This window comes from Canis lupus, chromosome 8 (genome assembly GCF_011100685.1).
Source record: "Canis lupus familiaris isolate Mischka breed German Shepherd chromosome 8, alternate assembly UU_Cfam_GSD_1.0, whole genome shotgun sequence".
In the NCBI taxonomy this organism is placed as follows: domain Eukaryota; kingdom Metazoa; phylum Chordata; class Mammalia; order Carnivora; family Canidae; genus Canis; species Canis lupus.
Genome location: NC_049229.1, coordinates 62,758,288 through 62,781,306, shown reverse-complemented (window position 1 = coordinate 62,781,306; position 23,019 = coordinate 62,758,288). Strand labels below are relative to the sequence as shown.

Sequence of the window (23,019 nt, the reverse complement as noted above, 5' to 3'; positions counted from 1 at the left end):
AATGTGTTTCTGTAGTGGCTGACTGTTGGAAATTTTATTTAGTTTTAGAATAAGTGCACAAAACTAAGAGAAAATTTCAGGCTTATTAAGTAAATTGTGTATCATAATATGAAGAACTCCAAGAAAATGTGGTAATGTAAAAATGGAATACTGTGATATTTATTAGCCATATTTGGCCATTAGAACTTTGCGATGGACTTTTGAGGAACTCTTTGAAAGTCAGAAATCACCCTTAAGCTTTGTGAAACAAATTAACAGGCAAAATGTGTTTGGATATAGAATGAAGTTACCTTAATTTTTTTCTCATTTTGATGTTTAGAGCTCCTCCTAGCTTAAGTTATGTAAAAGGATTTGTGAGAAGTTAATTTTATTGGCTAGGTGGATAATCTACCTCTTACTGAGTGATTGACAATATAAATAGTCCAAAATAGGAAAAAAAACTAAATGATTGGGTCTGGTTTTTTGGAAATAAGTTCAGTGCTTAACAGCATGCAACTAGCAGAGGCCTTTAGCAGAGGTGGTATATGGTAAACAAAGGTCTGTAAGAAATGACCCTGCATTCTCCTCTGTCTCAGAATGTGGCAGAGGGGAGCTAATCACATAGTCCTCCTGGGACTTCCTGTTCCCCGACAGCTGAACCCACACATCAGTAGGTAATTGCCCTCAGAAAATGTGGAAGAGGTTTATACATTACATCATTTTGGCCACTCTGCAGTTTGTTGAGATTCATCTGAAACTAAACAGTTGGGTTTATATACGTCTGTTGAATTTAAAATTGATCTTCAGTATTTTGTGTTTTGACCATTTCATGTTGGATCTGATACTTAGCCCATGTATAGATTGTTTTCCTTCTAGTAACTTTAGGTATAATTTACTTCTGAATAATTTTATACCTTCCTTCAAATTTTGAATACTTTAATTAAAAGCAAACAACCAGAAGATGATTATTTCTTTTCAAAGATGATACAGAAAGATTCTTTAAAAATTAAAGAAGTAGGGGTTCTTTCTCCTTTCACTATTAATTTTAAGCTTCATACACTGAAAACAATAAACTAGTTCCTTTTTTATATGATAAAGGTTATAATCTTTCTCCAAACATGATTTCCAGAGATGAGTTGATGGATTCTCTTAATACTGAATTGTTATTTCAGTCAGTGCTGGACGAGATGATGGTTGAGCAAACAGATCTTGTGCGTTTGCGAATGGTTAGAATGTCCAATGTGCCAGACACACTTTACATGGTCAATACCGCTGTACCACAGTGCTGTCACATGATGAGCCACCAGCAGATCAGCAGTCACCAGTCAAGCCCTCCTTCAGTCGTAGCCAATGAAATTCCAGGTGAGGCAGTAGCTTTGTGTCAGGCATTTATATTTAAATGATTAATCTGATCATTTTTGTAGCCTTTTTACATGTGCTAATTCTCTCTGCTTTCCAATACCCATTATGCATTGTTCTAATTAAAGAATTAATACTTAATAAGCTAGGGTTTTTGTTTCATATTTTATTTTCCTGTAACAAGTATGTACAGGTTTTCTGGTTAGCCCAGGGTTTCTCAACCATGCCATCTTGACATAATTCTTTGTTGAAGGGGCTGTCCTGCACACTGTAGAGAGTTCAGCAGCAGCCCTGGCCTATACTCACTAGATGCCAGTAGCATGTGTGTGCAAAAACACACGCACACACATCCTTTATGACAACTTTTCGGAAACATTTTTCTGTTTCTAGACATTGCTAAATATGCTGTGTGGGGTAAAATCGCTTCCTGTTGAGAACCACTAGTTCAGAGGAATTCTGATTTTTCATATCCATAAACCATTGCTCACATAAGACACTTTGAGGAGAGTTATAAACTTGTATATTTGAGTCTAGGCTTGTGCCCCCAAATGTGATCACTGTTGGTTTCCTAGAGATCCATTCAGCCTCCCAGGATCTGCTCTGTGAATTCTGTTGTAGTACATACAGGCTTATGTCTTGACTTTGAGAAAAGTGACCATAGATAGAGATACATAATTGTTACACCCAAAAATTTCTGAGCATCAGTTAATGTTGATTTTAACCAAAGGGCTCTAGTGTTAGTTTTTAAGGTAAGAAAATCCGCAGTGATCTGGGGGTCAGAAATTTATAGCTCTTGCCAATTACCACTGGAAGATTCAAAAAGATCAGCAAATTATAGCATTATTAGAAATGGTATCATTCATTTTCTGCTTATAAATGTCTGTTTCAATTAAGGACAAATAGAAGAATAACAACTTTTAATTGAACACATATATTTTATTCTGGGACTAATGTCTGTTCAGTTGCTGGCCTTATCAGATTTGGCCACTACTGACAAAACACTGACAATCATTTATTTAAAGTATACATTGGACAACAGAAGAGAAATATCACTAATAGCTGATTTGTGCAGATATTGAAGCTATGGTCACTAGCCCGGTTTTTATCAGCTTGAGTTAATACAATTGAATAGCAGCATAATTTAATCTTAGAACTGAATCTAAAAAGCCCAGAGATGTTCACAAGAAGACTTGGCTTTGTTGTCTTATTTAACAAGACCCGGTCCTATTCTGGTGTTCTCTGATTCTTCTCTCTTCCTTGCCCACCTCACTCTAAAGAAGACAATATAGCCTCTTGGAGAAGACTCATGGGCTCATATTCTGGCTCTGCCACTTTATTTGTGTGACTTTTGACAAGATAACTTCCCAGAGCATTAATTTCCTTGTCTACAAAATGGATATATCTCCTTTCTAGGGTTGTTATGAAGATTTGAGGAAGTACTGTGAGTAAGATGCTTAGGAGTTTGCCTGGCACAGAGTAAGCACTCAGGAAGTGGTAGCTCGCCTTTCCCCAGAAAAAAGAGCTGGTGGCCAGTCTGGTCAGTTTGTCTCTTAGATATTTGTAGACTGTGTCCCCTATTCCTCAGCCCCCTGTTACAGCCTTAGTCTAGGTTCCTAACTGCTCTTCCTGCCTCTAACCTTACTCCCACTCTGGCTTTTACACCAGGACTCAGCAGACATTTTCTGGTAGGGCCACTTGGTAGATATTTTAGGCTTTGTGGGCTCTGCAGTCTCCATCGAAGCTACTCAACTCTGCCATCAGAAGCAGCCACAGACACTGCCTGAACGAGTGGATGTAGCTGTGTGCCAGTAAAACTTTATTTACAAACTAGGCCGCAGGCTTGGTTCAACCTCCAGGATGTAAATTCCTTATGATATGCTGGGTCATTTGTGATCTGCTCCTACCTATCTGTCTCGCCTTCTCTTAATACTCTTCCTGCTTGTACCTTTGAACCCTAAGTTCTACTAGTGGTACCAGCTACTCATGCCATGCTGTCACCTGCCTGTTTGACATATGCCTGGTCCTTCTGCTTGAGACACATGCCTTCATGCTACTTTACCTGACTGGTTTTCTCTCATTTTTCGAGACTCCATTCAGGGTCCCCCTTCTCTAGGCAGCATATAAGTTACTATGTTTCCAGGAAATTAAAAGGCTATCACCAAATATTTAAGAAGATTCTAAGCAGAACACATGCTTTCTTTCTCATGCTCAGTGAGTGGGTTTTCATGCAGCTCAGATATTTTGCCTACCAACCTTTTCTTTTTTCAGTTCCTCGTCTCCTCATTATGAAAGACATGGTCAGGCGTCTGCAGGAACTACGGCATACTGAGCAGGTGCAGAGAGCCTACGCACTCAACTGTGGAGAAGGTGCCACGGTCAGCTATGAGATACAGATTCGAGTGTTAAGAGAATTTGGTCTTGCGGACGCTGCTGCTGAGCTCTTACAGGTGGGATGGCTTTTGACAATGTGTGATAGGGAGCCTTGATCATTGTGCAGACAGTAGTTCAGACATCTTAAGGAGCCCTCACAGCATGTGCATCTGTTTCTTAGCGCATGCCCTTTCACTGCCTTGAGGGTCTGTGATAGCCTGGAAGTCGTCCTCTGTACCCCCACCCCCACTCCCAACCACCGCCTCCCAGGTAGAGGCAGTGTGTCGAGTGGATGGAGATGGAGCACACAGACTTTGGAGGGAGAGCTGAACTTATATCTTGGCTCTGCTGCTTATCAATTAGTTAGTTAACCAGGGCCAACCACATAAGCACTCTGAATATCAGTTTCCTCACCAGTAGAGTGGATGTTGTGAAGATAAGAGGTGCTGTATGTAAGCAACTGTGTCTCCAGTGCCTAATAGGCTTGCTAAAAGTTAATAGCGTGCATCCTCATCAAAGGTGAAAGAAGAAGTAGGAAATTCTGACCCTCCACTGCTCTCTGTCCCTCATTGGGTCTCTAGGTTTCAGTTTGTGGCCTACTACCAGACTTAACAGATCTGCCAGGTGCCCTTCTTCTTCCTCTCTCCTCCTCCATGTAATAAAAATGTTTTTGCATGAAGTTACAAATCCTGTAGGCATGAGAATCAAGGAATGAATTTTTTTTTTTAATAAGCAGGGGGAAAAAACCTAATTTCTTACCAAGTACAAGAGCAGTAGCGTCAGTTTTGCAATGAAGAAAGAACGTGTAAAGTAGTCTGTTCACAGCCGCTAAATCAGAGCCTAAAATAAAATTTAATTTTGTCTGGTTAAGTGATTGCATTTTTTTTTTTTTTTTTTTTTGCCACTGACTCCAGACTTGTTTAGCCTGAGTTTTCAAAGAGGAATGTAGTGTGGTGTTTCTAGGCAGGGCAGCAGGCCATTCTTGATTTTTATTTTTTACCATGGTTTCCATCCCTGAAATAGAGTCTTGTTTCCTATTCCTTTCTTTTAAGTCTTCGCCATTCTAAATTGTATCTTAACTTGATATCTTAAATTGTATAAAAGTTTTATAAGTTAATTACTATATAGTATTTATCAAAATACTAATCAAACTGAGTGATATGTAATAAACAGGTAAGGATTAGTATTTTATAGGTTTTATTTCAGACAGAGTGCGATGCTTTGTCAGAAAATTCTAGGAAGATCCTCACTTGTATGCCTTTTTTTCCTTTGGTATTTAATTTTATTTTCTCAGCAAAGACATTTGAATTAAGTTTTATTTCCTACTTTTGCATTATCACATAATCTTGCAAGGGATTACTGACCTGCTTGCTGGAATATTTAGTTAAACAGCTCTCCTTGATAGCTCTGTCTTAGGCTACAGAGACTCTGCTGTATCCTTTTGTGCTGTTATTTTCCTTGGGCTTCTGGCCTAGAGAAATATGTTGTGCCTTTTTCTCTTGCCAAATGTATGTTTATTGCCATCTTTTTTTTTTTCAAGATTTTATTTTTAAGTAATCTCTACACTTAATGCAGGATCTCATTTAACGCTCTCAGCCTGTAAATTTCTATCTAGGAAATTTGCTAATAAATGTCCTTTTTGTTTATTTGTTTCTTTGTTTAAATCTTTCTTAGAATCCTCACAAGTTCTTTCCGGATGAACGCTTCGGGGACGAAAGTCCACTCTTGACAATGAGACAGTCTGGGAGATGTCGAGTTAACAGCACCCCCCCTGCAGAAACCATGTTTACAGATCTGGACTCTTTTGTGGCCTTCCATCCACCCTTGCCCCCACCACCACCTCCATACCACCCCCCAGCCACCCCAATCCATAACCAACTCAAAGCAGGCTGGAAACAAAGACCTCCCAGCCAGCACCCTTCACGCTCATTCTCTTATCCCTGTAATCATTCACTGTTTCACTCCAGAACAGCCCCTAAAGCTGGTCCCCCTCCAGTCTACTTGCCAGGTGTTAAAGCAGCAGCACCTGATTGCACCAACACCACAGGACTAGGGAGACAGACAGTGGCCGCTGCCGCCGCCACCACCACCTCAGCAACAGTAGCATGTGAGAAACAAGTGGTAAGTTAGCACTTCGCTAATTTACCTAAAATAAAATGTTCATGGAAAATTAGAAGCAATTTCCCTGACCCTAGGAGCCGTACTGGGACTCGGCAGTGCCCAGAAGTGTTACTGACAGGCTAAAAACCTAGACTGCAGGGAAAGAGAGAAGGATAGTGGACCAGAGCGAGAGCCAGGGGGAGAGATGGGATGTGTGTTGGAAGTAGTTGGTACCTTCTTCGTCTTAGTGCTCATTGCAGGTACTCAGAAGGGGTAGTGACACAGGGCAGTGCCAGTGGATCTTACCAGTTTTGTGATGCTCCATTCAAGCACATGTCTAGAATCTGCCCTAACTTCTGTAGAATCTACTCTTCTATCAGATGCTTTGATGGGGCGGGAAAGGGAAGTTATTTATAGCTGTATATACTGTCAGGAGCAATGTGGGGAAGACTCCTGTTCAGAAAATGGACAGATAATCAGTCCTCATGCCTGTGTCTGCCTCTGGCAGGCTGTTCCATCTGAGCACTCATTTGACTGGGAACCGCAGTAGCTAGTGTTAGTAGCTAATAAATTAAGCAAGAATTCCTTGATCAATTTTGCATTGTATTAGAGGTTCAATTTCTGTTTATATAATACCTTTGGGGAAAAGTAGTGATTTTTAAGTCTTCCTGCTCAGTCACACACATTGTCGGTGGCCTTCAATAAAAAAACAAAAGATACATATATTACTTCAGGGAATATTTATTAAAATATTTGGAAACTGGACTAGTATACACTTCAGAACAAATTATGATCCTTCCTTACCTTACACCCTTCTACCTACTTTGCCTGCAGTCTCCCCTCTAAAAAAGAAGAAACAACAGAGATTGATAATGTTAGATAAGCCAAATTCCCACCCTATTGGCCTTGCCCTCGATTTTACAATTTCAAAAGTTCTACTACTATTTATTTTAAATAAAATTCCCTTTAAAGGTAATTTATTTGTAAGTTCATTGCAGTCTTTTTTTTTTTTTTTTTTAAGATTTGATTTTTAAGTAATCTCTACATTCAGCGTGGGACTCAAACTCAGGACCTCAAGGTCAAGAGTCACACATTCCACCAACTGAGCCAGCCAGGCACCCCATTACAGTATTGGTTATAATAATAAGAAATTGGAAACAACTTTAATGTCAACAGTGGAAGAAGAATGGCTAAATAACCCATGACTCCTCAATACAGTGGAATATTATGCTATAATTTAAATAGTAATCTCAAAACTTATTGACAGGCTTAATATTCACTACATTTTATGAAAATTAATATATGAGCAGAGAAAAAATGAGAAAAATACCTCAAAATGTTAATATTGACTATCTCATAGGGAAGATTAGTGGGTTTTTGTTTTGTTTTTTTACCTTTATGGTTTTCTATATTGTTATTGTTTCTTTTTTAAGTTTTTTTTTTTTTTTTTTTTAATTTATTTGAGAGCACAAGAGCAAGCATGGAGGGGGGCAAGCAACAGAGCAGAGGAAGAGACAAGCAGGCTCTGGGCTGCCCTTGGAGCCTGACAGGGGTTTCAGTCTCACAACCCTGAGATCACCACCTGAGCCAAAATCAGGAGTCAGACACTTAACATACTGAGCCACCCAGTGGCCCCTATAGTGTTACCATTCTTAAAAATAAGCATGTATCACTTTCATAATGAAGAACCAAAATTGGTGAACATCATTTTTACAAAGAGGGAGTCGTGGGTCTTTTTCTTTTAACCCTCCCTTCTCTTGTCTCTTGTTTGCAGTGTACACAACCTGTGCTAAATGACCTAATGCCAGACATCGCCATGGGTGTGTCCACACTGTCACTCAAGGACAGGAGGCTTCCAGAACTGGCTGTAGACACAGAATTAAGCCAATCAGTTTCTGAAGTAGGACCAGGGCCTCCCCAGCATCTGTCATGTATTCCACAGAGGCATACACACACGTCTCGAAAGAAACACACAATAGAGCAAAAAGCAGATGCTCGAGAAAATCAGCAGGAATATCCGGATTTCTATGACTTCTCAAATGCTGCATGCAGACCTTCTACTCCAGCTCCTGGCAGACGCACCCCTTCCCCTTCACAAGGTGGATATTTTGGTCCCGATTTGTATAGCCACAATAAGGCATCACCAAGTGGCTTAAAGTCAGCCTACCTACCTAGCCAGACCTCTCCTAAAAAGCAGGAAGAAGGTAGGAGAGAATATCCACTTTCCCCTGATGGGCACCTTCACAGACAAAAGAATGAGTCTATCCACCTTGACGTCGTTGAACAACCTCCCCAGCGGTCAGACTTTCCTTTGGCGGCCCCCGAAAATGGCAATGGTCCAGCCCACGTCAGGGGACGAACAGCAGTAGAAACTGACTTGACTTTTGGGCTGACTCCCAACAGACCCTCACATCCTGCATGCAGCTCTGAAGCTCCGGAAGAGAGATCCAGTAGGAGACTGGCGGACAGTGAGTCCCTGGGCCGCGGAGCTCAGCAAAATACTGATTTAGAAAGGGAAGATTCAATAAGCAGGGGAAGGAGGTCACCTAGCAAGCCAGACTTCCTCTACAAAAAGTCTGCCCTCTGAGAGCAACCTCCAAGTCGTCTGTGCCTGAGATGTGAAACATCCCATTTTATGATGTAACCCGACAACTTAGAGACCAGTTTATTGATGCCAGCTAACTCAGTTTCACATTATTTTATTCTAGTTTTTGTATATACATGTTTATGAGACGTGGCATGCTACGAGGGTTCTTTTGAATGCTGCATCTGTCTATTTTGTGTTTGAACAGTTGTGTGGGGAAGCATTTTTAAGAGCAAGCAAGCTGGCACTTTTTTTTCCCTCTTTACAAATGATGGAATTTTTTTGCACTTGTACATTTATTTTACCTGTATTGATTTTATATCAGTATGTCAAACTTTATTGCCACATTTAAAGGAACCGTATTTTCATACTTTTTTGCATTTTACCTTTCATCTACCAGTTTCCACGTGCATTGGACTGCACACTGAGATGTATTTTCTTATGAAATAGTTCTGTGCTTATTTTTTAATTATAGAAATTCCAAAGAACAGCACATCAAAATGCTCCTCTCTCTTCGGTAATTGTTTTAGTTCAGAAATCTTCCTGCTCAGTCTCCATAAATCTAATATCATTCTTTTCTTAACAAGTCTTGGGAGCTGGTCTTCATTCCTCCAGCGAGAGAGTCCAGTCAGGATCCTGAAGTTTTCTGGTTCAGTAAAGAACCGAAAGGAGCAAAGCCTTTTGTGCCCGGGCTAACGCCGTAGCTTTGTTCACAGTGTGGACGCTGCCAGAATCACTGCAGGTGCTGGTCATGTGCATTAGCGTAGCCCTAGAGGAGGTTTCAAAGACATTGGATTTCTTGGAATCCTAAGGCAGTGGAAATAGCGAAGTAACTTAAAGGTTGCCCGACGGGATTTCTGGTTCTGAGCTTCGACTCTCCAGCTGAGATGGGAAATGACTGCTTGCTGCCTTCAGTTGTCTTGCTCTCTGTGGGAAAAAAAAAAAAACCAAAAGGGCTTCAGTCTTACGGATGTCATTTTGGTGTTTGTAAGCCTGTGTTTTCTTTTAAATGTTTTTCAAAGTTTGTCTGAATTTTGGTGTCCTAAAAAGTTGTAGAATGCATAATGCTTTGTCACCAAAAAAGAAAAAGAAACTTTTTCTTTCTTTCTTTCTTTTTTTTTTCCCAGTGAAACACTACATGTCCTACTTGAACTCCACTGGGGACGCTGGTTTAGGATTTTACTGAACCACTGAGCACATGGGATCTTGTAAGATCCTCTCCCTTGGAAGGGCAATGTGTGAGCTAAGGACTGTTTTTTTTTTCTTACTCTCCAATGTAAATATATTAGTATTTGAGTTTTTAAATCACTTCAACATTATTTGAGCATTCACTTTGTATTTTTACAAACACATACACACACAGCCGTAGCACTTAGAAGAAAAGAGACCTGCTGAACATTCCTTTGTGTGAAGGATGTCTGGGAGCCTCTTTTCTACGTATGTGTGTATATATACATATATACACACACACACACATATACACACACACACACACACACACACATATATATATATATATATATATATATAACTATGAATCACACTCACTCTAAAACTATGCAGGGCTAGGGAGCCTTATACAAGCTACCATATAAATGAATTACATGCACTTTTAAGTAAATAGGTTTCTATTGGGCGTCAACAACTCTGATTTCTCCCGAAGCTGTAGTTTCTCTTGACAGTCTTTCCTACTTTACCCTGTGGATATACACTCAGGAATAATCTGACATTTTAAAAAATCCTAACAGTAGGTAGTCTCAAAGACGGGGACCACATCCATCTGGTTACACCGGCAAACCGCTGCCCCGCGTCCTGCTGCCTGCCTAGTTAGCTGCTGCCAGCGTGTCTGGCGATGCCAGCAGTGTTGTATGCTGAGCTCCATGCCTCCCAGAGTGAACATTCATCCCCTAGGAGGCCGGCTAGCATTGCCTCTGAGGCTCCTTTTTTTTAAAAGATAGAAAAACATAGGACTCTGTTCTCATTTTTCGGAGGTTTGACTCTTTATTATAGATGATGGTGTCTTTTGAAGCCAATCTGAGTCCATCTCTCTTCAGAAACAAAAATTAATTCCATGATATTCTTTAAGGTGTATTTATATACATGTGTTGACATGAATTATATTGATGCAGTTTTAAATTTCTGAATTCAGACTGTACTGTGCTGGTACTGCAAATAAGAGTGAGTAGAGCTAAATTGGGTGGGAAAAAGTATTCTCATCTCTGACCTGTATTTTTTAAAATGTTAGACAAGAGCTATTTGATGTCACAGACTCATTTTCCTGAAAACTTATTAAATATTCTTTCATATCCCCCAAACATAAAAATAAGTGACCACTGTTCCTACTTTAATTTATGAGGTTTGTTTTTAATAATGTAGTAGCTGATCTGACTAAATTGTGTACAGAGAGGAACTTGCTTTAATCTGTGGGATTGTGGACTGGTGTGACTTGGAGAAGGTAAGCAGGTGTGTGTGTGCTAGGGTAGGCGTCAGTGGACTTCTAATATATCTTGTGAAGTGTGGTGGCTAGGGTAGATTAGCTGTGTGCCTCTGGGTTTGGAACCCACCTCTCCAATCTTCTGTATTGCTTACTTGGCATTAAAATCTGTTAATGCTGTACTAAGATAAATGTGAAGTCTGGGTAAGATTGCTCTTAGGAAAAAAGTGTATGTATAATATAAAATTTAGGCTGTAGGACCTGGCATTTCCCTTGGTTTAGAAATTTCAGGAGAACTATATCTCAAAATACCAGATCTCCTCTCAAGGCTGCAGACAATCAGGCTGTCAGTCAATCACCACCTTCGTGGTTTAGAGAACTACCATTTAGCTCCTGGAGAGGGAAGAGAAGGTCCATGTTTCTTCAAGAAGCTGTTGGTCCTCTACTTACATTTTTGGTTTTAGTTTTGTGATTTTGATGGCTAAGTTCAAAGTCCCCTGTGGCTCAAAAAGAAATAGCAGCATGAAAGGCAAAAATTATCAGTGAAAAGCAGCTGTTTCAGATTCCCACGCACCATGGCCTGTGCCCCATTAGCTCATTCTAGGCACACGCCCCTAGACCTAAGCTCTCCCTGCATTTCCAGAACCAGTTGGATATTAAGGATTTTTAACAAGATCTTTATATTTGAGTCTTTTTTGTAGAGCTGTAAAACTTTACCTAATTCTTGGTTTTGCGTCCTCAATAACTTTTTATTGCAATTGCCACCTATTAATTGGGTTTTCTTTTGACTGGCTGTTCACCTTCCGCCAGCGGGCAGCCCTTGTCCATGAGAATGTGTGGGTGGTGCTGCAGGGCCTGGGGGGCAGCAGGGGCCACAGGAGCTCACGGCTGACATTGCCATGTCCCAATCTCCACAGGGGAAGGGTGAATGTTTCTCAGTAACTACTCAGCAAAATAGGGATTTTCATATGTGTAATCCACCATTCATGGGGAAACGCGTTTCATGAAACACTTGTAAGACACTTGTTTTCCAGTTCTGAGGCATTCATGTTTTTACCTTAGGAACGAACTCAAAGGGAAATGTTTATTTGACTCTTTTTTTTTTTTTTAATTATTATTTTGTTGACCTTCAACTTTCAGTTGAAAGTTACTATTAAAGCAGCAGTGATGGGTGCTATTCCCGGTTCTGCAGTGGTTTACTTTGTCTACTAAGTGGTTTACTTTCAAACCTCATTACACATAACGTTACTAAAAGAGTTATCATCACACACTAAAAGATATTTTACTCTTTTCCATTAACACTGTTGTATGAACAATGTTTTATGAAATGTTAAGTTGTCTTTTTGTCCTGTAGATTGCAGTAGCTGTTATATACTTGTTTTATTGGCAAGTCTTCAGATCTTTTTTTTTTTTCCTCTAGAAAACCCTCAGACCATGTGTCATTCTTCCACATTCTGAATATTATAATGCTGTGGCTGTTCCTATAGAAAGATTACTTGCAGGTGTGTGTCTTGAAAATAACCTCTCGTGTTTGTGTGTTTATGTGGGTTCTAAGAGACAAGATAAGCTCTGGAAGCTTCATTGTGTACCTACACGTGACTGTGTATCTGGGTTCCATGGGCAGGTGGTATGGAATCCTGCTCTTAGATGGGGTGGCTGAAAGCTAAAGATTCCTGAACCCCACTTGCTGTTTATGTACCACATCTGTACTTCAGAGAGGTGGTATCTTCTACAACACTGCATTTCTTGTGGTTGTGCTGTTACTGGTATAAAGTCAAGTGCCTTCAATGCTAAAGGCTCAGAAATTTTTCTTAAACTGATTTCATGTCCTATGCAAGTGTTTTCTACAACCTGCATAACCAGTACTTTGTAAAACTTGTTTACGCTTCAATTGTACATAGTGTTTTTTAAAGAAATATATAGTATTTTTATTTAGGTACCTCCAAACTTGAATTCGTCTGTGTGAAGCATTGTAAAACGATAGATTTCTCTTTTGAGTATCATTACGGTTGTACAAAGGTTTCCACTGGTTCTATTTTTCTACTGTTACTGATAAGCATGTAGCACTGACTTTATCCTACACATAGTTGGCATTTCAAATAAATGGCTTGTATAGAACCTGCTGAGTTGGATACAGTCTGTTTTAGCCCTATAGCATGCAGACCTCAATTCTAGAGGCGATTGTACTCCACTAAGGGTAGAATTGGGAGTTTTCCAGATTCTTTTCTATTATTTCAGTAGGACACTTCTGAGAGACTTCAGTTTACAAATTCTAGCAGAGAATTAATTTGCACAGGGGTCTCCAAAGGAAGTCCAGCATTCTGCCCACCTGGACCCAAGCCTGGAAGGTGCCAGGCATTGGTCCAGCAGCAAGATACCCAGATACATCCAAGACTCAGGTCTCCCAAGTATCTGAGCTTTTTTCCTCTTTCAAACTCGGGGTCCATTCACTTACTATTTGAAAGGGTAAGAGAGTCATGATCTAGTCTAAGTTTCTGAAAAATGTGAAATAGGAAGTTTTCTAGTTTCCATTTTTTCAGTTGCTATACAATCAATGTCATTTTATATTGTAATCATTTCACTAATAAGTTCCCTTCTAGCATTTCCCCTTGCATGTCTCACTAAGGTGACTGACTATATCTTGTAACCATCTTAGGTTTGACTGTGGACTCTCAAGATAAAATCTAAGGGCGTTTTTGTATGTGAATTGCTTAAAAATCTAAAAAAGAAAATTGAGTAAGTCAACTTTCACTCCTGTACTCGCAGATGACCCCTGGGATAGTGGGTTCAGGCCACCTCCTTAGCCATGGCAGGCCTTAACCTTTCCTCAGTGCATTGAGGGATATCTCTCGATCTCCTCTTTCCAGCAGACAGAGCCAACAGGATACCTACTCTCAGAAACTCTGGACTCTCGATGGAAAGGAGTTTTGTCCCAGAAACAAAGCAGTATAGAGCAGTAGGAGATTATCATGGCTGAGAAGACTGGCTTGACATGGCTCAGGAATGGATGGGAGGAGGAATACATGCCAGATTCAATCCCGGCACTTTTTTTTTTTTAATCAATGAATTCGACATTATTTCCTTTAATCCCCTGTGAATTACATACTATTATTAGTGCCATTTTATTACAGATCAGGAACCAAAGCACAGAGACATCCAGTAACTTCTCCAAGGTCACACACCTAGTAAGTTGGTAGAGCCTAGGCTCAAATCCAGAAAGGATGGTGGCCCAAGCAGGCACAGGCATGGTAATCGTTTGTTTCACAAACATTGACTTATTCAATAAGTAACTTCTAACTGCCAGACACTGCCAAGTCCTGTGGTGACAGTAATGAGCAAGACACAGTCCTGCCCACAACAATTTTAGGGTGTCAAGGAATAAAAGACACTAGATTATTACAGAGGTAAGGCTGGGGATCTAACTGGCCCCAGGATGGGGAAGACTTAATGTGGAAGTGACCTTTCAAGTGCAGGTCAGGGGAAAGCCAGAACCGCAAGGCTGGGAGGAGGGAGTTTCGGGGGAGGGTTTCCAGGAAGATGCGGAGCACTGAGCAAATAAGCTTCAGGGAGTGAGAGGCACATCGGGCATCTTGACCTTAGCAGCAACAGGAAGCTTCCCTGCCAGAGTTGTGAGGCAGGAGGCTGGTGCAGCCCTCCCTAGAAGAGCCCAGACGGCTGACCGAAGACGAGGAAGGTTCTGGATAGGATCCTGAGTACCCTGTGACAACTGCAGGTACCAGCAGCGCCCGCTGGTTTGGGGGAGAGCAAGAGAAGTCGGGTCGGCAGGAAGATGAGAGTTTAATGGTGATCATGTGTGCTTGGCAGTTGGGTGCAAGCTAGGAGCTCAGAGGAGAGGGTCCAAAGGGGGTGGGGGTGCTAGGTGGTAGCTGTCCACCTCGGGAGTAGATAGCGTGGCTTCGGGGGAAGGTTTAAGATGCAAAGAAGGCCCAGGAATCAATTGGAGGAGCTCCAACCTTTACAGTTCAGCTAGAGGGAGTTTCCAGCCAGGGCAGCCCAGCAGGTGGAAGGAAAGCAGCATGTGGGGCACCCGGAGGCCAGGTGGGGGGACGCGCTCAGGGAGCAGGGAATATGACCTTCAGAATACAGGAAGTGAAAGAAGTGAAGGACAAAAGAGCGCATGAATCTGCTCCCACTCGAGAAGACAGAAGGGGTCCGCAGCCCACTCGCAGGGACGTGAACATGTCTGCAAGCACCGTGCGACGTCCCCAGGACAGCCTCGAGGGGCACCGTCGTCAGGTGGGGGCTCAATTGCACACTTTAAGTCCTGGTTGAATTTTCAAGGTATGTGCACATATTACCTTTAAAAAAAAAAAAAGATTTTATTTATTCATGAGAGACTCACACAGAGAGAGAGGCAGAGACACAGGCAAAGGGAAAAGCAGGCTCCATGCAGGGAGCCCGACGTGGGACTCGATCCTGGGTCTACAGGATCACGCCCTGGGCTGAAGGTGGCGCTAAACCGCTGAGCCACCAGGGCTGCCCACGTATTACCTTTTCCAGCTAATTACACACACGAGATCGGGGACCAATCCCACCCCTCCTCAAAACCCAACGGCTGCTGTTCAGAGGGTCGGGGAGGCCGGGCCCGAAGCTGCTCTGGGCTGGCAGCGCGGAGGAAGGGGTGCAGGGCCCGAGCTGTGGGCTGACTGGGACGCTGCAGAGTGGCGCTGTCCTCCCGGCTGCCCTGCTCTTCATCTCCGCTTGTGACGGCGGGTGCAGCCTGGCTGGGGCATGTCCCCCACTCGAGGACTGCTGACCCCATCAGCATGGGAAAGGAGGCCAACTCAGCACAATTTGTTCTCAAAAGACCCCATTCCTAACCCAGCTGCTTTCGGCCCGAGTATGGAGATCATTCAGCACCAGCTGGTGGCTCGTCTTAGAATCCCCGAGGGAACACGGATGACAGCGGCCTGTCCCAGTCACCAGAACCTATCCTCCCGCCCCTTCCCAGGCCCTAGGCATGTGAACTGAGACATTTGGTCACTTCTACTATTCGCTCATCCTGTACAGATGACAGTCACGTGCCACTTCCCAAGTAGTGACCCTCAGGGTCCCCAGACCCTCCCTGTCACATTTGCTCAGCTCATTAGGGTTTGGAGGGCATTCCCTTTGACAAAGGATGGAAGCGAGGGGCATGGTTCTGCTGTCCGTCACCTGCTAACCTTGCACTGTCCCTGCTCCAAACACAGCCTTATGCGTGACACTGATAATGACATCGGGATCTTTCATGGGCTTCCTTTCAGTGACCTCCATCTGCCTATTTCTGGCCCAGGGACCCCTTTTTATTCAGTCTCTGGAACCCCCCTGGAGCTGGCCGGCCCACATAGCCGTGTGCATTTCCCCAGATGCCAGCCCTGGGCTTTGTGTCAACGCCAGGGCGAGGTTGCCCGCCTCTGAGGTCTCCCCAGTGTGGGAGAGCCCGGGATCTGGGGGCGAGCATCATATGTCTCCACCCTGGGGAATCTGCTGGATGGTGGCTGGGCTTCAGAGGGAGTGAGGAAGCCAAAGCCAGGAAAACCCGAGGGAAGAAGGGCTTGTGTTCCCAAGGAAGGAACCAGAGCGCCCACCAGGGCACGTCCGGGCCTGAGGGACCTAGAGCTAAGCACCTAACCCTAAGATCCTCATCCTTCAATGGGGCGACAGCAGTTTACTCCTTGAGCCCTTTATGGGGCCTCATAATCCTAAGGCACCTGAGCCAAAGTCTTCTTGTTCCCGTTCGCAGAGCAAGGGCTGCTGTGAGGTACCGTGGGCAGCTGCTGCCTAGGGCACACTCCTCCTGAAACCCTTCACCCTACACTCTTCAGCTACACAAATATCCTGCGTATCCAGAATCTTCTCTCGAAGGTACCATAAATACTTCCTCACCCTCTGTGCCTGAACTAATTTCTGTATATTCCAATAGGTGCACCCAAACTCCTGAGAGGCCAGAGTGCCCCCACTTCCCACCACCCCAGGGCTACCCAGACCCACCACACCTGGCCTGGTCCCCAGCCGCCCTCAGGTCAATAAATTAGGGTGGACACTACCCACCTCGTTTCCCCCATGTGGAGGGCACTTGGGAGCACTGTTGACTGCTGGGAGTTGGTGTTAGGGAAGAGGCAGGCAAGGCTCTGCCTGCGGGCCCGCCTCTCCTCTCCTTCCTTTCTCAGGAACCAGCTACCCAAAGAGAGCAGAAACTCTCAAAAGTCCCCAGGCAATGGGGCCAGCCAGCCAAGCAGTAGGCGACCCTGCTTGCTTGTCCTGCAGGGGGTTGCCTGCCAGTGGCTAAGTGGCCCATCGTGGGGCTCTGGCCCAGGAGCCCATAACTCCACAAAGAAAGCCACATCACCCAAATAAGCTTTATGAGGAATGAGGGGGTGGCCGGGGGGCAGAAATCCACCCATCTTATCTCTTTGTCTCTTTCCTCGATTGGCTTAGAGCTTGTCTAGATCTCAACAGACACTTTATACCTTATGTGATTTGGCAACATTGACCCCATGACAGCCCTAGCTTCTGTGCCATGACTCCTGGGTCTGCTCTCACCACTTTGGCAGCCTCTTGGCTTCCTGTTTCAGGCTCCTCCTTTCATCCCTTGGCATTCCCTGGCATCCTCTCTCCTACTCCTTACATCCGTCCGTGAGGAAGAGCTCATCCGTCACCACAGGCTGCCATAACTAAGCGTGCTGAGAACTCACAGATCTACCCCCGGCCTTGACCCCTGGACTTCAGGCCCATAGATGGCACCTCCTCTCCGATGTCCAGCAAGTGCCTGCACCCAACCCAGCACCTCCCTGTTCCTCCCAGGCCTACCCTGTGCCACCCCAGGACCTGGGGTCCTTCCCACACTCTTGCCCACTCAAAGCCCCGGCTGCCATGCAAGGTGGAGGCTTGATCCCCACAGTGTCCCACCAGGACTCCCAAGTCACTAGCAGACATCGCGGTCTTCCTTGGACACCCTGGACTCCGACAGACCCTGTGTCCCCAGATCTCACATGCCGCGAGCTCCATTGACCCCCCCACTTAATCGTGGTAGGACTTCGTGCAGCCTCCAGCGCCCTGAGGACAAGGGCATGTTGACAAGCACCTCAGCCCCGTCTTCCATGAGTCCCTTCCCCTTCCCCACCAGGTAGACGGAGTTATGCTCGTGGAACACGCAGCACTGTCTGTGCGAACACCCTCAGGATACCGTGACGGGCTGTGGAGACACGTCCCCCAGGTCTCGTCGGGCTGTGGGCTACAAAGGCTCAAGCGCCCAGTATGACAAAAGCTGCCGCCCTTGGAGAGGGGAGGCCTGTGTAGGCCGCACCTGCTCTGTAGGGTGCTCATTGGGTCATTTAGAAGCACTTACTGTGTGCTGCCTGCACGCCAGGCCCCGAGCTGGAGACAAAGAGCTGAAGGACTCGGTGGAGCACATTTTCTTTCTTTCTTCTTTTAGAGAGTGAGACAGTCAGCGGGACATGGGGACAGAGAGAGAGGACCCCAAGCAGACTCCACACGGAGCCCAGTGCAGGGCTGGATCTCACCACCCTGAGATCATGACCTGAGTGGAAATCAAGAGTCAGATGCCCAACGCCCTGAGCCACCCAGGCGCCCCACACATTTTCGTTTTCAAAGTGCTTTTACCCTGATTATGTCGTGGACTCTGCTTCCTCTACTAAAAACACTCAGCAAGGTGCACCTGGCCGGCTCAGTCAGTTAAGCGTCTGCCCTTGGCTCAGGCTACGATCTCAGGGTCGGGACTGAGCCCCACGTCAGCCTCCCATTCAGCAAGGAGTCTGCTCCTCCCTCTCCCTCTGCCGGCTTGTGCTCTCTCTCAAATAAACAAATAAAATAAAACACCAACTCACTGTATGGAATCCGTGCAAGGGCCCTGGGGCCTGCGCCGCCCCACCGAGTTACCTTGGGCCGGTCTCTGTTCCTTTACCTTGTTGCCTCGCCAGCTAAGTGATGGTTACCACCTGGTTAACCGCTAACCGTTACCGTCTGCGCCAGGCCCCCACTTGTCACAACCCGGTGAGGCACCTAAGTATCCTGACCCCGGTTTAAGGCTCGGAGCTCAACGGCCAGGGTGAACTGGGGACGGGTCTGTCCAGCCGCTGCCCTCGTCCCGGGTCCTCACGGGAGCCTCACCCCCTGAAAGGATGCTGCTCTCTCAGCGCTTCCTCGAAGGTGGTGAGTGGCAGCTTCTGCCCCCCCCCCAGGCCGCTTTCTCTCTTAGCGGGGGGCCAGGGCCTGTGCACCCCAAACCCCGGGCCCTCCTGGAAGGAGGAAGCAAGTCCATTCTGGCACGTGAGTCTAAGTCGTTTTACCAAAACCAAACAAGAAAAGCGTCAGTGTCCCTCGTGCCCTGGGACCAAAACGTGGCACGCTGGCCTGAGGGAAGCTGCTCCGCCCTGCGGTTCTCCCCGGAGGCTCCCCTGCTCCCAGGAAGCAGCGGTGGGCCGGGCGGGCCTGGGGTCAGGCCTGCCTTTGATACCGGGTCTTGGACCCCTCGGGGAGCCCTCCACTTCTCAGAGCCTCTGTTCCCACATCTCAGGACGAGGAGGAACTCATGTTCTTAAGGCCACCGTGAGGGGCAAGTGAGATGGCGTTCGCAGAAGCTTCCAGCTCGTGGCCCTGCTCAGCGCTGCCAGGCGCCTGCGAGCTTTCCAGTCTGCGTGCGCCATGGTGGGGCCCTGCCATGGGCCAGGCGTCGGGCCAGGCATCGGGCCAGGCTCCAGCACTTTCCTAATGAGCTGGAAAAAGACAGTCCCTGGCTCACCGACTTAGGGCTTAGCGGGGAGGGCAGATATTAGACCCAGGAACTCCCAAGTAGCTCCCTGCTGCCTGCCCTGATGCCAGGACGACGTGAGATCGTGAATAGCGCCTCACATCTCTCCATCCCCCACCGAGATGTCATGAAATGAGGGACCTTTGACTCTGCAGTAAATAAACCTGTGGAGAAGGTGCATCTGTGCTTCCAAAGTGGCTCATTTTCCCAGTTGCTTCCATTTTACTCATAGCTCCAGGCCTAGACTAGGGGGCGCCCTCCTGAAGGAGCTGAGGGACCCGCTACCCCACACACCTGAGGAGCCCCCAGTGGGCCTCTTACAATGGGAAGAGCTGGGGCAAGAGCGAATGTGACAATAGGCAGAGCCCAGGCCTCCGTTCATCCCAGGGTACAGCCCCCAGGACCCCGCAGGCCCCGGGGGCCTCCATTACTCCACAGATGGGCCGTGGGGTGGTGTGAGACAAGCTAGACAGGTTGGCTGTCGTGACGGTTAATTTTGCATCAACTTGACTCAGCCGAGAGGTGCCCAGATGCCTGACCAACATGATATCTGGGGGGCTCCTAGGGTGCTTCCAGATGACGTTAGCATTAGAATGGAGGAACTGAGTACAGCAGCGGGCCCTCCCCAGGGTGGGATGCGGGTATGATCCCATCTGTTGAGATTTGGAATAGAACAAAAGGGGGATCCCTGGGTGGCTCAGCGGTTTAGCGTCTGCCTTTGGGCCAGGGCATAGTCCTGGAGTTCCGGGATCAAGTCCTGCATCGAGCTCCTGGCATGGAGCCTGCTTCTCCCTCTGCCTGTGTGTCTGACTCTCTCTCTCTCTCTCTCTCTCTCTCTCTCGTGTATATATATATATGAACAAAAGGGCGGAGGAAGGAAAAAAATGTCCTCTTGGTCTGACGGAGCTGGAACACTGATCTTCTCCTGAACTGGGAGAGTCCATGAGCTCTCCCCTTGGTTCCTGGGTTTTAAGGCTTGGACTGGAACTACACCAGCTTTCCTGGGCCTGCAGCTGACAGCAAATCGCGGGACTTCTCAGCCTGTGTGAGCCAGTTTCTTGTGATATATATAGGATAATATATCTCATATAGATAAATACATGCACACACATATGTAGACATACATACCTAGAGACCCCATAGGATATATTTCTCCAGAGAACCCTAACACAGTGGTAAAACTTTTCAATCTAATTACAGGTGAGCTGTATTGAGGAGGCTTCAGGCCTGAGGCAGAGGCAAGAGAGGGAAGCCAGGGGACTGAGATGCGAGTGGGGGAGCAGGAGCCACAGGAGCCCTTACAGGAGGAAAGATGGCTGAGGGGAAACCCAAGGGGGAGTCTCCAGCTGGGGGAATCAGGGCGGAGCCACCAGCACAGGTGCCCGAGAGTGCCAGGAACAGCTCTCCCAACTCCAGCCAGAGCAATCCCTGGGGAAACACCAAAGATTTGGATGGGAAGCCAGTGGAAAAGTCCAGAAGCAGCAGCTAGCCTTTCTGTCCAGGAAGATACATCAAGGACTGGGAGAAAGAGGAGGAGTGCCATGTGAGGCCGTGAGCACTCTGACACTACAAGCAAACGTAGAAAGGTCTGCTGGTTGCACAAGCCTTGGGAAAGGCTTAGCCCAGCGGCTCGATGTCTAAATCACCGAATCTTTCTCTTCGCCTTCCATGGTGTTGACCCCCTGCAGTGCCCACACGATAGATGCCAGCAGCTGAGAGCGCTGTGGTCAATGCCCCTCAGATCATGTGGCAGGCGTGGCAGGCCAGAGACCACCTGGCCACTGCCAGGCCACCTTGGGCCACTGCCACCCAAAGCATGGGAGACCTTGGGACCCAGTGGCAACGAGCAGCACAGGTCGCCTATGAGGTACATCCGTGAATGAGGGCCTCCTGTCCTGACAGAAGGTGAGACTGGGGCACTTCTCAGGTCCCTTCCAACTGAGTGATCCTGGGATTGTAAGCGGAGGACACACATCTAACACCCCGTGGTTCGGCAGGGGGCAAGTGAGGTCCATCTGGCTTTGGCCCAGTGCCAGATGCCTCCTCAGACCAAGGCTTGCATCCAGCAGCCACTTTAAGGTGACCTGACTGGGAGACAGTCTCGCCGGCCTCTGGGAACCGGGCTGGCTTGCTGTACTTCCCACGTTCCCCAGACCACACTCCTCTTCACTGGGGAGCTGACCAAGGTCACCACCAAGGTCCTGCGGTACTTGGATTGCTCTCAATTTCCTTCCGCCCCACTAGGGTCCTTTGGTCTGGGAGCAGGAGAACTGCAGCTTTGCTGGCATTGAGGATTATATAATCCTGCGTCTTCAGACATGTGGCAGCTTCAGGACTGGAGACAGCACTTTAGCTGCGCTCGGCTCACCATGGTGATGACCACACCGGTCTGAAGAATTCCCATGGAAGCAAGAGCAGGGGAGAGGCCAAACATGGGCCTCTACATTGGCTTTTTGGGTTGTTTTCATGTTTGCTTTTGAAATAAGGAGGAGGTTGTAAAGCCCGGGCAGTCCAGGAAGCCTGCGGCCGGACCTCAGATCGGGCCACGTCTCCTAGAACAGCAGGAGAGAAGTCCCTGCCTGAGCAGGACCCCAGGGCGGGAATGGCTGCTATGACACTCACGTTACATTCATTTTTTCTTATAACCTGCAGAGGGAGGCTGCGCACATTTCAAGATTGAATACAAACAACCTGTAAGGCTGCTATTTTGTTGAACTGGCTTTATTTAAATTTTACAGAAACCTGATTAAAGTATGTAAGTCCAGTAACAATTCTACAAAAATGCACATACAATGCCAGAATTCCTTAAAAGCAACTATCGTATTCTTGTTTTGCATAAAACATGCATTTATCTCAACTGCCACATGTTGGCCAGAATCAGTCTCTACAAGAAGAGACCGTCCATTATGGTCAATAAGAAAACTAGTTGTGAACATAGGTAAGAAAAAAAAAAGAGGTTTTCTGGTTAATGTAAAAGAAGGATCAGTACCTTTCTAAAAGAGCCCTTCTGCACTGGGTGATGCGTACGTTGGGCTGTGCAGTAACGCGTGGCCTCTGAGACTTGGCCCCGACCTGTCACAGGTGCCAGGAACTTCATGGCAGTTAGAGCAAATGTCTGTGAAGACGGTAAGTTACAAGCCATGGCTGTGTGCTGGCACAACCCTGCAGAGGGCCCGCGGAATTCCTCAGGCTTGGAAAGGAGTTCCCAAGCTGGGGCTGACTGTTCACGATCTCCCAGATGCCCTGAGCTTGGCAACTTCACGGGTCTACACGGCCAGCTCAGGGCACACCAGCATCTCCTGGGCCACAAGACCTTCCAGCTCTACACATCACACAAGGGGATCTGGAATTAGGAGGCTTGATGCAGAAAACTGGGGGTTGGACCATTTTCTTTGAGGTTCTCTAGGCCAAATTCATCTCATC

At 46.2% G+C, this 23,019-nt stretch overlaps 1 protein-coding gene across 5 annotated transcripts in view; it reads left to right on the top strand.

Annotated features, from left to right (window-relative positions):
- BTBD7 (BTB domain containing 7) overlaps window positions 1-12,944 on the top strand; it is a 109,468-nt gene extending 96,524 nt beyond the window's left edge. For 4 of the 5 annotated variants that reach the window (XM_038545584.1, XM_038545583.1, XM_038545585.1 and 1 more), the window contains 4 exons: window positions 1,152-1,341; window positions 3,607-3,785; window positions 5,383-5,829; window positions 7,583-12,944. In XM_038545584.1, coding sequence (XP_038401512.1) covers window positions 1,152-1,341; window positions 3,607-3,785; window positions 5,383-5,829; window positions 7,583-8,395 — 1,629 coding nt within the window. In that variant the 3' untranslated portion in view covers window positions 8,396-12,944. The remainder of the gene's footprint in view (window positions 1-1,151; window positions 1,342-3,606; window positions 3,786-5,382; window positions 5,830-7,582) is intronic. The other variant, XM_038545587.1, reaches the window with a different exon arrangement.
- The last annotated feature ends 10,075 nt before the right edge of the window (window positions 12,945-23,019 follow it).